This window comes from Panthera pardus, unplaced genomic scaffold (genome assembly GCF_024362965.1).
Source record: "Panthera pardus isolate Hobbes unplaced genomic scaffold, ASM2436296v1 HiC_scaffold_15, whole genome shotgun sequence".
Taxonomy (NCBI): Eukaryota; Metazoa; Chordata; class Mammalia; order Carnivora; family Felidae; genus Panthera; species Panthera pardus.
The window spans coordinates 16,981,504-16,995,268 of record NW_026526710.1 but is presented as its reverse complement, the minus strand read 5'-3'; the positions used below and the strand labels follow the sequence as shown (position 1 = coordinate 16,995,268).

Sequence of the window (13,765 nt, the reverse complement as noted above, 5' to 3'; positions counted from 1 at the left end):
CTGAGTTCTCAGGGGTGTGGGGGAAGGGTGGCTCAGCGGGGCTAACCTTCCTCCAAAGACTGCGCACCCTATTGCTTGATTCTGGACTCCTACAGGTGAAACTGGTGCAACATACCTATTCCTGCCTATTTGGAACATTCCTGTGCAACAATGCCAAGGAGAGAGGGGAAAAGCATACTCAGGAGCGGACATGTTCCGTGTGGTCGCTGCTTCGGGCAGGCAACAAGGCTTTCAAAAACCTACTGTATTCCTCTCAGTCCGAAGCCGTATGTATCCTTCAGCCCTTCTTTGATCAGAAGAAGGAATTTGGGGATGGTGACATGTGGGAGCCTTTTTCAGTAGTGACTGTTTTCTCAAAGGCATCACTGTTGTCTTTGGGTTGGTTGGTTCCACTTTTTTCCATCTGTCCCTATAAAGGCTTGTTTCCTGGTGCAGCTCTGACCTGCTTCTGGTTTGATTTAATACACATCTCTACTTTGTCACTCTAGACACAAATCTTTTCTGGCACCTCTGTCAGAGCTTACCTTACTCCTAGCATGTTCTGTCTAACAAGTGGAAGAGGCGCTTAAGTTGACCCCTGGACACCCCTCATAGCTCAGAAGGAGCTGCCAAGAGGCCCCCAGCATCCTTCCAGTGTCATCCACTGGATATCCACTGCAGCTCCTGTCTCAGCAGAAAAACGTGTATGACATTAGCATGTGTGTGTGTGATTTTCTGCTCACATGGAAAACTGGCAGGCTCTTTAAGACTTTGTTCCTTAAAGGAACACCTTCTGTTAAGCAGAGGAAAGGAGGCTTGCACATCTCTGTTGATACATGGTAATGTTCCTTTTGTCAGAATGCATCTTAAATTCTAAAGAAGTCAAAAGGAGGCTAATCAGAGGTCATATTGCTTTGCTGGATTGTTAATATGCTTCTCACTACATTTAAACAATCAAAAGATTTAAGCTACCTGCTTCTCTCTTCCCTTCAACTGTGCCTGCTGGGAAAGTAACAATACAGGAAGAAAATTCCCTTCTTTTCACATGATTAGTTTAAGTGATCCTATAAAACAGGTTTGACAGTGTCTTCTGAAGCCACATTTTTGTGCCAGGAAACACAGTCATCATCCAGTGGAATAACTTACTGGATGAGGGGACGAATTGAGCCAATATAAGAGTCATTCATTCAGTAAAGGGAATCCTAAGAAATCATTTATAAGAAATACATTTCTAAAAATCCTTTTAGATTTTCATGCCCACAAGAGGCAAGAAACGCAGATGGTACAAGGCAAGACCTGTTGGGTGTTCTGGCTTGGTGACTCTTTTTGACCCTCATTTCTAAAGACTTGTTAGGAGTTGTTTAAACCTGTATCCCCACTGCTCTCTCCTCAGGTGCTATACCCTGTATGTCACGTGCGTAACCTGATGCTGTGGAGTGCAGTGTACCTGCCCTGCCCATCCCCGTCCACGCCTGTGGACGACAGCTGTGCACCATATCCAGCCCCTGGCACCAGCCCTGATGATCCGCCTCTGAGCCGGTGAGCCCAGGGTTGATGCCAAGACCTCACGTCCTGCGTGGGTGTTATTTCTGTGTTGGGACACATCCAAGGCATGGTCAGAGATCATGACATTGTCTGACTCCACACATCTCTCTTAGATTTCTGAGGTTTTCTCAGGGAAGGTATAGGGTTTCAGGCTACAAGGCCATAAGAGCCTCATTTCCTTGAAGGGCCCTGTCACTACATTGTACTGTTGCACGCACCAAGCAGTTTCTCAGTGTTGGAGCAGATCCTTTGGGTTCCTTGTGACCTTCTGGCTTGAGTTGCAGCCACTGCTCTATGCTCCTGCCTTTCTGCCATGATTTTATCTTCTTGGGCTTGAAAGGCAAATGTCAGATGATGGCAAGTTTGGCTTTGCCACATGAGAAATCACTTTATTGGATTCAGACTGTCAAGTAATAAAATAATTTAAAATATTGTAATAGTAGAAAATCAGCAATGCTTACTTTCCTTTGCTCGCTCTGTTGAGAAACATGGCAATATTGTGAACTTTTTATTTATTAAAAAAATTTTTTTTAATGTTTTATTTTTGAGAGAGACAGAGTGTGAGTGGGGGAGGGGCAGAGAGAGAGGGAGACACAGAATCTGAAGCAGGCTCCAAGCTCTGAGCTGTCAGCACAGAGCCCAACACGGGGCTCAAACCCATGAACCGTGAGATCACGACCTGAGCTGAAGTCAGATGCCCAACCATCTAAGCCACCCAGGTGCCCCAAGCTTTTTTTTTTAAGTTGCATTTGCTGTTAGTTTGTATGTAGGAGCATGGGGTGGGAGGCTGAGACGAAACTTGCAAACTAGAAGGGCCCATCTAAGGAACTTTGCCTTTCTAGCAGTCTGAGCCTCACTTTAGAGATGCTGTAGCTTCTTAAGTAGCTGCAACAAACCCAATTATGAAACAACTGTCCGATTGTCTCCTACTTCCTCTGAACAGCCTCAGATTCTCATTTCCCTCAACCTCCTTTTGTTTAGGTTACCAAAGACTAGATCATTTGACAATCTGACCACAGCCTGTGACAACACAGTGCCTCTAGCCAACCGGCGCAGCAGTGACCCGAGCCTGAATGAGAAGTGGCAGGAGCATCGCCGCTCACTGGAATTGAGCAGCCTGGCTGGTCCTGGGGAGGAGCCTCTCGATCCTGACAACCTGGGGAAGCCAACCAAAGTGCTGGGCGGCGCAGAGCTATCTGTTGCAGCTGGAGTGGCCGAGGGGCAGATGGAGAACATTTTGCAAGAGGCCACCAAAGAGGAGAGTGGGATAGAGGAGCCTGCCCATAGAGGGAGCATTGAGATGCGGGAGGTCGAAGAGGAGGCTCTCTTAGGAAAGGAAATCAGGGGGAAGACCCTAGAGGGCTCAACCATTATTCTTCCTCAAGAACCAGAACTGGGTGATGCTGCTCTGACAAACCATCCAGGCACTACCCTTTCTCTGTTCTCACAGGGTATTCCTGAGCAGCAGGGTGGGCTCAGCATTCTCCCCTGTTCTCTCCAGGAGTCTCCCAGGGGAGAATGTACCCACGAGGTCCCTGTGGAACAGCCTCGAATAGGAGCTATCACAGAAGATAGGGAGGAAGCATTTCTTCCAATCCCAGTAGATGTAAAAGTTGGCTATGGTACCTCACAGTCAAGTTCTCTGCTACCCTCCCAAGTCCCATTTGAGGCCACAGGACCAAACACGGACAGTTCAATGGACATGTTAATGGAAGGTCAAGTCAAGTCAGAAAGTGGGCCCGAAGGCCATCATAGACCTTGCCTGGTAAACAGTGGCTGGTTCAGTGGCAAGGACATACTTCCTCAAGCCACGGAGCTGCAGTCTTCAGAGAGGAGCCTAGCTGAGAGGCCCCAAGTGGGATCTGTGGTACATAGGACTTCCCCTGGCAGCACCCACAGCCCCACATGTTCTCCTTGTGCCTTGCCTTTAGCCGAATGTAAAGAGGGGCTTGTGTGCAATGGTGCCCTGGAGACCGAAAATAAGGCTTTAGAGCAGCCCCCAGGGCTTAGCACCCTGCAGAAGCACCCCACCCCCAACGGGCACTGCACCAATGGGGAGGCTGGTAGGAGCAAGGACTCACTGAGCCGCCAGTTGTCTGCCACAAGCTGCAGCTCTGCCCACTTACACTCGAGGAACTTGCACCACAAGTGGCTGCACGGCCACTTGGGGAGGCCGTCTACAACGGGCAGCCCTGACCAGCCTTCCCGCAGCCACCTGGACGACGATGGCATGCCTGTGTATACGGACACTATCCAACAGCGCCTGCGTCAGATTGAGTCAGGCCACCAGCAGGAAGTGGAGACCTTGAAGAAACAGGTGCAGGAGCTGAGGAGTCGCCTGGAGAGCCAGTACCTGACCAGCTCCCTGCGCTTCAATGGGGACTTTGGGGATGAAGTGGTGAGTAGACCATGGTACCTCCATAGCTGCCCAAGGAGAGGGCACACGGAGGCTGGGTGCTCTTTGTGCCTGGTGCCTGGTGATTAGTACAGATTTCCTAAAGAATTGGAAAGGTGCAGAGTAGTCCTTTTGAGAGGCTAGAGATCAGCCTCAGCCATGTGAACGGCAGTCTGCCTGTTCTTTCCCGCCTTTCTTAACTTTCCACGGGTGTCCTGTTTAGACAGAATAAGAGAGTTAGCACTATGTGGTTGGTCAGATCTCTTTGGAGAGAGGATCATGTTGTAAGAAAGGACACGAACTCTTGGGTAGGATGACGTTAGTATGGCAATGGCAGATATTCCTGTCAAATTGTAGTGCCTGTTCTAAACACCCCAGTAGCTAGTAAACTGGGAGCCTCCCCCCAAACCACACCCCCACCCCAGACATGGGCTGTAGCTGTGAAGGTTTCGTTTAACAAATATTTCTACCTGCCTTCTGGCAGGTGATGGATGGCAAGTAGAAATGGGGAGAAGTATTGGTGTTGGCACTGTCCAGGAGTTAGCACTGATGAGGCCTGGTGACTGGAAGTGGGGCTCTGTGAGGGGAGGTTCTCAGGGAGGTGCTCTCCTTACTTGCTGGGTCTGACTTGTGTTCACATACATGCGTGAGCCTGGCTCTGAAGCAGTCAGCGTACATTAAAGGCGGGCTCATCCAATGACTTTCAGTTTAAACAGACTTCTCCGTTTTTCCTTCATACTAATGATGATTTCTCATTTTCCCAAAGAGTCCTTCAGAGAAAGGAGGACATGCCCAAAGCACTCAGTTTCAACACGTAGATGTAAGTGGCAGGGTTGGATTAACAGACTCATTGGAGCAGCTCACAGAGTTCACACTCCATCCTGGTCACTTCTGCCCCACTCACTTCCTGGAACCCAGGGCCCATCTGTGCACTGCAGAGTCACTGCACACAGCCTTAGATCTGTGTATCTGTCTTCCACCTGAGTTCAGGCCTGTCTCTCTGCACCTGCTCAACCCATTTCTTGGTGGCTGATGCACCACAGATCTGGCAGCCCTAACACTCAGGCCCACCCGAAGTCCCCGGTGCTCCCTTCTTTTCCAAGCCCTTTCTTCTTCTGGGAGGAGCCAGGTTCATTCTGTTCAGCTGTGTTTGTTTGCCAACAGACTTCAATCCCCGACTCGGAAAGCAATCTGGATCAGAACTGTTTGTCTCGCTGCAGCACAGAGATTTTCTCTGAAGCCAGCTGGGAGCAGGTGGATAAACAGGACACGGAGGTACAGGCTCAGCCCCTGTTCTGAGTGCCGTCCATGCAACTGTTTTATGGTTTTTCTCCACCCCTATCCCTGTCCCATGCCCCTGGCCAAGGAACGACCTCATAGCACGCTTAGCCTTGAGCCTCTGTGAATCTCAGCGCCTGTGAATCTCCATCAAGCCTAGAATTTCTGAGCCAGGGAGACTCAGCAAGGTGGTCCTCTCTCATTGCCTCTGTGGACTGGAGCCTTGCCAGCTCTCATAGTGACCCAGGGTGTTTGCTGCTGCCTGATACTTTATCTCAGGGGAGTTTGGAGTCCCCTCTAGGGAAACGATTTGGACGCCTTTCTTGTACTGCTGACATCAGACCTGCTGGGCTGGTGCCACCAGAGCCAGTATGGTTCTTGTGACTCTTGCTGCCCCCAGCATGGCTCTTGCCGGCTCCAGCTGGATGGCCCATCTCCCGTCACTAACCTGGCCCCATCTGTTTTACAGATGACCCGTTGGCTCCCTGACCACCTGGCCGCCCACTGCTACGCGTGCGACAGCGCCTTCTGGCTCGCCAGCAGGAAGCACCACTGCAGGTGCCGTTGGGGGGTGTGGTGGGTGGGCCAGGGTGTGGAGGCTACATTTTGGCCCTCAGTGCCTGCAGCTTGGAGAGGTGCAGGGATCTGGCTGGCAGTGTTCATCTGAGGCAGACCCTGGGGTCTACAGGACGCCAGCTCATCTTTTGTGCCTCTGAGATTGGTGTTTGCATTTGGGGTCTTATTTCCAGTTCAGAGTGATCATGATAAAATTTTGAAATGTGCAAATGATGTCCCCTTTTGCTTTGCTTCCTGGATTAGCAGAGCAACAGCCACCACCCAAACTACCATTTCTTATTCCTAGAATACAATTTCTTCCTATTCAACATGGCTGCTATTGGCAAAAACAGTTTTCCTGCTGTGGGCAGGGAACTTCATTTGCCTACTCCTTACCTTGCTCCCTGACCCCAAACTTGTTTTCCTTGTGCCAGTAGTGATGAGACCTAGCTGTGGGGACTAGTGGGGACAGCTGAGGACACAGTGTTCAATCCTTAAGGCTCCTGACTTTCTTTCTTTCTTCTTGGTTGGGGTAGTTAGTTGCTAGGGATGTTTTGCCCCAACTGGGGTGGTAGCTGACTGGAGGATGTTCAGTGTTCTTGGGATAGGATGTTTATCTGAATCCTGACATAGTTCACCCACATAAGTGAACCCAGGTAGAAAATGGAACCACTTCTTTGTCTAGAAATGATGCTTCTAGGACTGTGTATCTCCCCACCCTGTGCCCCAAGCCCGAATGACTTTGGTTGGCTTCTCTGAGCTCTCTCTCCCCTCCTTGCAGGGACACTGAACGTGTTGATCAAACGTGGTGAGCATTTACAACAACCTGTCTGTGATGTCTACACATCTACAATAACTTCTCCACACTAACACTGCCATTTCCCCCTCTCTGCACTCATTGGGATAAAGCCGGGGGCTGGGAGTGCAGGCAGACAGGTGGGATTGGGGGGAATCCAAAGCAGCTGACTGAGGAGACTATGAGGGCCAAGTCAGGCTGCAGTCATGCACTCTCTTTCTGCCCACACAGGTCAACCGAGCCATCTTGCTTGTGACTGAGAAGCAGTGCCTCAGCTGGGGCTGGTCTTGTGGAGTAGCCAGTTGGGCTTTCAGAGCTATTTCCTTTGGGTTAGTCATTGAGTGGAATGCTAGAATGATGCTTCATGACCTCCAAGTCAGACAGCATTGCTGCTTGTTTTTTAAAAAGAGAGTGAGACTGAACAGAGGTGGTCTTCCCAGAGAACTGTTTTAGCATGGAAGGCTTTAGTGGGAGGTTCCACTTAGGGTCTGTTAGGATCCCCTGAAAGAAACCAGATAGAAAAGCTTAACTGATGAAATTCATGTCAGGATGAACTCCAACAGGTATGATAAATAAACGTAGATGTTCAGAAATAGATTTAGGTAGTTTTTTTGTGTAACCACAGGTTCTTGCTGACTCATGTTTTTCAGAAACGTGAGTGCTTACTGTGTTCTAGAAGATGAAGTTGTGTGTGTTTGTTTTGGTTCTCTGTCCTTCCATTGCCCCATGTATAGCCTTCTCCTTTTGTGGTTTTTTGTTTGTTTGTTTTTGGTCTGCAAAGGGTATTTAGTATTTTCTCCTCTGTGTCCAGGTGGTCCTTAATCCAGCAGTGGGTTTGCATTCTGAGGAGCATAAATGAAAAGGTAGTGAGTGATGCTGGCCGAGGAGGAGGAGGATTTCCCTTCAGCTGTTTTCCCCAAGTCTTTGGTGGGCGACTTAAGGCTCCTTGAAGTCTCCCGTTCTTGGTTTTATTGAGATTGATTTGTACTTAAGTTCCTAGCAGAGTGGGGTTGTAAGGTGGGCAGAAACTCATCCTCTGCCAGTCCCTTTCCTCTTAGCTGTGAAGGGTAGCTGTTTGGATGTGCACCTGTGCTGCACAGGCACATCAGAGCTGGGCTTTCAAGTGGAGGAGGAGAGAGGGGCCTGGGTACAGTCAGGCCTTTGGGTGGAGCTCTGATATTCCCTGGAGATGCACGGAGGCAGGGGAGTGAGCCATAATTGACTGACACCTATCTAATAAGGGGGGTGTTTGTGCACGTGTGTTCATCTGTGCTCTTGTCCTTTCACCCTGAGCATGCGTCACTGGTTGCTTGTCTTCTGGCTTTGCATGCTGGCAGCAGGGCAGTCCTTGGTGACAATAGTCTATTCTCCATGACTCTGCCTCCGAGCCTCTGGAGGAGTAGCCCGTTGGGCAAGGCTCCTCACTCCCCGGCTGGGCTTGGTAGTTTGTCTCCTCTGAGGGGCTCGGAGGTAGTTCCATTGGACTCTGGCCTCTCTGTGACCACAAGTTACACAAAGGCCATTGCCCAGGTGGGTGTGGCCAAGTGGGTTTTCTGGGCCAGAACTTACCCAGTGAGCTAGCAGCTACTCCTGCCCTGGGCCCTTTTGTTCTCATGGATCTCTCTTGAACATCTTCCTGTGCACCTGGTAATCTTGAGCCATAATGGTGAGGCAGCCAACTGTCCTTGGCCCTAAAGTCACAGTGGTGTGCGACTATGCTAGGTAGGGATCCCCCCCTCTCTGCTTGGCTTGTTCCTGGGCTAGACAAATGAACAGTTCATTGTTGGAGGAGTCTCTAGCACATCCGAAGGACGTACAACAAAGTCCTGTCTTCTGAAGTTGGTTTCCCTACACCATATCTGCTACTGAAACTAACATTGTTTTGTTTCTTCTTCTCATCTCAAGGAATTGTGGGAATGTGTTCTGCTCCAGTTGTTGTAATCAGAAGGTTCCAGTTCCCAGCCAGCAGCTCTTTGAACCCAGTCGAGTGTGCAAGTCTTGCTATAGCAGCCTACATCCCACAAGCTCCAGCATTGACCTTGAACTGGATAAGCCCATTGCTGCCACTTCAAACTGAAGCTCAGTGACCTGGGGCGGGCAGAGGCCAAGCTGCTGTTCCTCTGACAGGCCCACAGCCTGGGCAGACCGAGAGGCCCGTGCACTTTGGAATGGGGGCATGGAACCACCTGTGCAGAGTGACAGAAATTTGGGATGTACCACTGGACTGTAGATTGATTTTTATTTCCTGTTTTGTTTTTTTCCCTCTCCCTTTTCCATCCTTCCTCTGCTTCCAAGAAAGAAAGTCTGCTGGTTGTCTTAAGAAAAAAAAAAAAAAAAAAAAAAAATTTTTTTTTTTTTTTTTTTTTAAATGGAAGACCAGAGGTTGCCAGCCCTCTGTGACTGTTGAGCCACCTGTTGTCCCATGATGCTGAGGGTTGGCTTGGTTCCTCAGGACGGAGAGAGGCTGGTCAGAGTCAGGAGTGGAGGCCTAGTGGGAGGAGCTAGTGGGGAAGAAAGCTGGGGCTGTTGTTTGTGACCATTCCTTGTGCCATTGTCACATCAGAGCTGATTGGAAAAACCTGTGCTGCTGAGGAGGCTGAAGCATCTTCCTAACAGACTGTCCCAAGTGCCCTCTGCCTCCTCACAGGAGCCGGGCCAGTTCCACCTCACAGATAAATGGGATTGGCATTTGGAGGGAGGGGCACATAATAAAACGTAACCCTTCTGAGCCTCGCTTTGGGGAAGGAAGGTGTTTGTTGTCCTGAGGCAAGCGAGAGGGCCTGGGAATCGGGGTGGCCAGCATTGTTCTCTCTCTCACGGGATTCTGTTTTTAACTCGACCCAGATGGTTTAGGGTTCCCTTCGCTGTCATGAGTATGCCTCCCTCAGCCAGGCTGTGTAGTGCTTCCCACCCTCAGGCATAGGAGTACAGACTGGCCAGAGTGCAGTGGTCCTGCTGCCATGGCCAAGGCCAAAGCCTTCCCTGAGCCCGGGTGCACCTAGAAGCCCCTGCCGGGGCCTGGTCCCCCAAAACAATCTCTTTTCCTTGACCAGCACAGGGAAATCCAGACTCAGGGTTCCAAAAATTTCCCATTCCCAAACCAAACAAATCATGGATCTCCTCCTTAAGGGGTAGAATCAGCTTTTCAGAGTGCAAGCATCTGGAAAAGGGAGTATGTCCCATACAATCAGCCTTCCTTCTCCTTCCCTTCCTGGGGCAGTGGGAAGGCCCTAGCAGTCCCCCTGCCCTGTTCCTGTGCTGCTGGCCAGCAGTGAGGGGCCACTTGGTGACTCTGCAGGGTTCTTTAGAGAAGTGACACAGCCTGTAGGAGATTTGGGGTACCTTTCCTCAGTAAGCTTTGATGTGGTCCAAAAAGAGCCTTAAATCAAGAATATTTGTGGTAGAGGTGAGTGTGGGGAAGGGTGGAGAGGAGTTTATAGGTTTGTGCTTTGTAATCTTGGCATCCATGTTTTGTGCCTGCCCTCCCTCTCAAGGGAGGGGCCATGCTTGGCTCTGCTAAAAGCTGCTAAGTGGTAATGGCGGATTGTGGTGAGTGGGTGGGGGTGAGGCCAGGGAACTCTTTTACCCTCTGGAAGCAATTCCCTGGCCAAGGGAAGTTGTCTCAGGAAGGTGGCTCCTGTGTGTGCCTCTGTGTGGTTAAGACGTGGCCCAGAGCCTTCCTTGGAGCTGTCAGTCCAGGCAAAGCCAAGAGCATCTGAGCACGTCCCTGACTTCCCAGTTGCAGCAGGTTGCTCGCTCGGAGTTTGAATTCAGTGAAACAGGGTGTAGTTCTTCTCCGCACTCTGTGTGGTCTGGCCTTGCAGGTAGGGAGAAGTCAGTCTAATTGAGATTGTGCAGTTCTAGTGACAGGTGCCAAGAGGTTATGATACGGGTTTCTTGGGTCTGATGTACAGTGTGAATAAATGCTTGCAGCTCTTAGCCCTTTTCGATCAATGAAGCACTTTTTTATTAATATTTTTCTTTGTATGTAAAGGAGGAACCGTAACTCTCCGTAGCTGTACATATAACCCTTTTCTCCTAAAGAGGAGTCAGTCAGCGCTCCTATATTTTTCATTTTTTTGTCAAAGCAAGAAGTAAATACTTTAGAACTGTTAAATATATAAATAAAGTGAATAAAGTTTAGTGTTCCGCATGGTAGCATTTGCTAACACGTTCCAATTCTTTGCCCTGTGATTTATTCCCTCTTCATCCCTTTTCCTTCTTAAACAGCAGCAATCGGAGGTGCTGCCGGGAAACTGAACTTTGGCGAAGGAAAACTACAGGTTTCTGTTCTACTCTGGACCTTTGGAAGGAGCCGCAGCACAATGCCCAAGCACTGAAATGCATTTCCTTGATGGTTTTGTCCCTAACATCTCCAAAACTAAGAAGGCAAAGCAGTTGGGCATCTTAACACCAGGGGTTCTTTCTCATCTGGAGAACTGAGCATCAATAGTAAATAAAACTACCTCTGGTCTCTAGGCTCTTCTCCCCACGTGCGCCCCTCCCCCCGCTGTCACTGCTGATGATTGATGGATCGCAGGGCAGCCTGTGCTCTGGCTCCTTAACCCCACCACACCCCGGGAGCACCAGCTGCACCTGCAGCAGTGGTTAAGCACAGAGCCCTGCATGCAGTGGAGTGTGGAAGACTTGGGGCAGGGGGAGGTGGCTGGACATGCTTCTGTCTGTTCTTGGATGAGAGCATATGGGAGAGCAGAGAGCCCTTGGGGGGCAGAAGCTGAAACGGATGTGATTGGATTATGTGCCTACTGTAGGTCCCCTTCCTCCCTCCGTAGAGAGGGCTGAACTTCTCTTTAGATCTGCAACCCGCCAAGCAAGACCCTAGCATCTAGTCCCTTCTTGACTAGTTCTTGCTCTTCACAGAGGTGGATTTTCTTTCTCCTGCATCACCACGGGGCATTCTTCCCATCCCACAGGTCTGTGGGAGAGCTACAGTAAGCAGTTCCTCCCTAGGGAAGGTGGGTATGATTAGTGCCCAGCTCTGGGCCTCCCTGAGGGCCTCCACTCTGGGGCAGGCTTTCCAGGGTCACTTTCTGGATGTATTCTCTGCCTAAAGTACATGAACACAAAGTATATAAACAGCTCAAATGATACTAGTCTGAAAGCTGAGAGTGTCATCCAGCGGGTGTTTGAGAATTAGCCTGCTCTCTGGAAGGAGAAGGTGCCACTTCAGCTGCTATCGGGAGGGCCATATTCAGACTGTAAAAATGAGTGTGTCCTAGCCAATGTCTGTCCACACACAGCTCCTGTTTCTAATCTCTAAGGGTTCAGCCCTCTGCCAGTTAAAACACTAGCAGAACCTAGCAAGGCTGTCAGGGGCCCATAGATGTGGAGCTGCTGGGGTGGGAAGATGAAGAGTCAGCGTGCTGAGAAGACCTGCACAGTGTGCATCTCAGGCAAGGAAGTGACGTGGGAGATGGCCAGGTGCTGACAGAGGTGGTTTTCCAAGGGCAAGGCTGGCTTTCTGAGGCCCCCACATGGAGGAATTTGGTGTGAAGCGATGGGGGACTAAACAGTGATCTTGAGCTGCCAGGATGTCCTCCTCCGAACTTTCTTATCCTGGCATTTTCTCAGTTTTCCCCTTCTTTCCAGACTCTGGCCTTAATCTCAGTCCAAAAGATAGGGCTGCCTTAATCCACTGGGATTTTCTAGTGAGGATGTACAGAAAAATTTTTCTTTACTTTGCTATTATGTTCACTATTCATTTCTATGTTAGCAAAGTATATTCTAAGACTTAAAAAGCTGTGGCAGATTTGACAGACAATGAACAAAATGGTGCCAGAAGACCTGTTAAAGAATATCCAGCTATTAAAAAATGCTGAAATGGGAATCGAGGGTACACCCTAGAATAAGATTACAGGCTATTGAAATGGCTGATAGACTTTAGCTGCTGTGCATGAGGCTGGGAGATTCCGTGTTTGCTGAAGTTGTTAACTCTAGCCCTGACCTCTACTGATCTTTTAAGCATGAGGGCGGATTTGAAGGTGCTGTTGCAGGAATTGATTTAGCTAGTGCCCGTTCAAGTGATCTGACCCACGGGCTGCACCTGTATCCAATTGAATTTGGTGAGGATAGGCTAACAGCAGTTGAAAATGAGCCCTAGGTTGTGGAGCAGTGACTGACTCTCCGTTTGCAGTTTTGAGTGACATGGCAGGAATCCTAGGATTTAATTTCTAGTCACATTTTCTAAGAACATTTGTCCTAAGTTGAGGTTACTGACAAGGTATCGTGAGGGCCGGCCTAGAATGTTTGAGACGCTTCTAGCTGTAAGAGGTGACCCTCCTAAGCCTTTGATTCTTAAAACACAAGGTCCGCTGTCTCCAGCACATAACCACACTGACACTTTGTTCCTCTCCTCTGTATGCAGTTCACCATCTGCACATTTTGCACAGGTACCAGCTGCCTCCCCGGTGGAACAGGCCTCTTCTAAGCTAGGCCCACGTTCAGAGGCATGAGGGGAAGGACCCTCCCAGCCCCCAACAGGAATCACAAGGTTTTTGCTATTGTATTTTATTTACCACTTCCGGTCTTTTCTCTCCCGCCCAATTTGGGTCACCTTTTCTTACAGTGCTCCTGGCAGTTGCATTTAATTGTATTTCCAGTGAAATTTGTTTCGCATTGGCATTTAAAATGGGCCTTTAACTGCTTCCTGATTGGTTCATACATCTTTTTTTTTTATGCAAACGTAACCTGTGAGGCTCGGATGCTGTTTAAGAAATGTGCTGTGTGTTGCTGCAGACAGTAGTGCTTGCCTATTGTAACAGTGTTGATTTTGCTGTAGCCTCAGTGACTATGTAAACGAAATAAATTTGTCATTTTCACCCACAAACGGTTGTTCAGCCCCTGGATTCCGGCTGCCACTGTGGTTCTCTAGTCAGTGCTATGACCAGTGTATTAGGTGCTGGGGATGAGTCAACTAGGCCCCTTAGTTGGTCCAGGAGAGGAGGGAGGGGCCTGGCCAGGAAGGGACAGCAGGGGTCAGCGTTTGTGTTTTGGAGGTAAGGGACTTGAAATCCTGACATTTACAGGTGGAAGGGGCCTTATAGATCATGTAGTTTTGTGGTTTTTGCGCTGTTTTGTGGGGAGGGAGCCCCCAGGCCCATTCAAGTATTAGACTTACAAGTAAGATATGATTTGAAGAAAGGTTTTGGTGCTTAAAATAAAAGTCTGAAAGTGATCGATTTAATTCAAAGTCCTGG

The 13,765-nt window shown here is 49.4% G+C and overlaps 1 protein-coding gene across 14 annotated transcripts in view; it reads left to right on the top strand.

Annotated features, from left to right (window-relative positions):
• Positions 1 to 13,395, top strand: part of MTMR3 (myotubularin related protein 3) — a 148,465-nt gene extending 135,070 nt beyond the window's left edge. For 8 of the 14 annotated variants that reach the window (XM_019426638.2, XM_019426630.2, XM_019426627.2 and 5 more), the window contains 7 exons: positions 96 to 266; positions 1,373 to 1,518; positions 2,506 to 3,922; positions 5,084 to 5,194; positions 5,667 to 5,755; positions 6,534 to 6,560; positions 8,454 to 13,395. In XM_019426638.2, the coding sequence (XP_019282183.2) occupies positions 96 to 266; positions 1,373 to 1,518; positions 2,506 to 3,922; positions 5,084 to 5,194; positions 5,667 to 5,755; positions 6,534 to 6,560; positions 8,454 to 8,625 (2,133 nt within the window). In that variant the 3' untranslated portion in view covers positions 8,626 to 13,395. The remainder of the gene's footprint in view (positions 1 to 95; positions 267 to 1,372; positions 1,519 to 2,505; positions 3,923 to 5,083; positions 5,195 to 5,666; positions 5,756 to 6,533; positions 6,561 to 8,453) is intronic. The other 6 variants (XM_019426634.2, XM_019426636.2, XM_019426631.2 and 3 more) reach the window with 3 other exon arrangements.
• Positions 13,396 to 13,765: the final 370 nt, after the last annotated feature.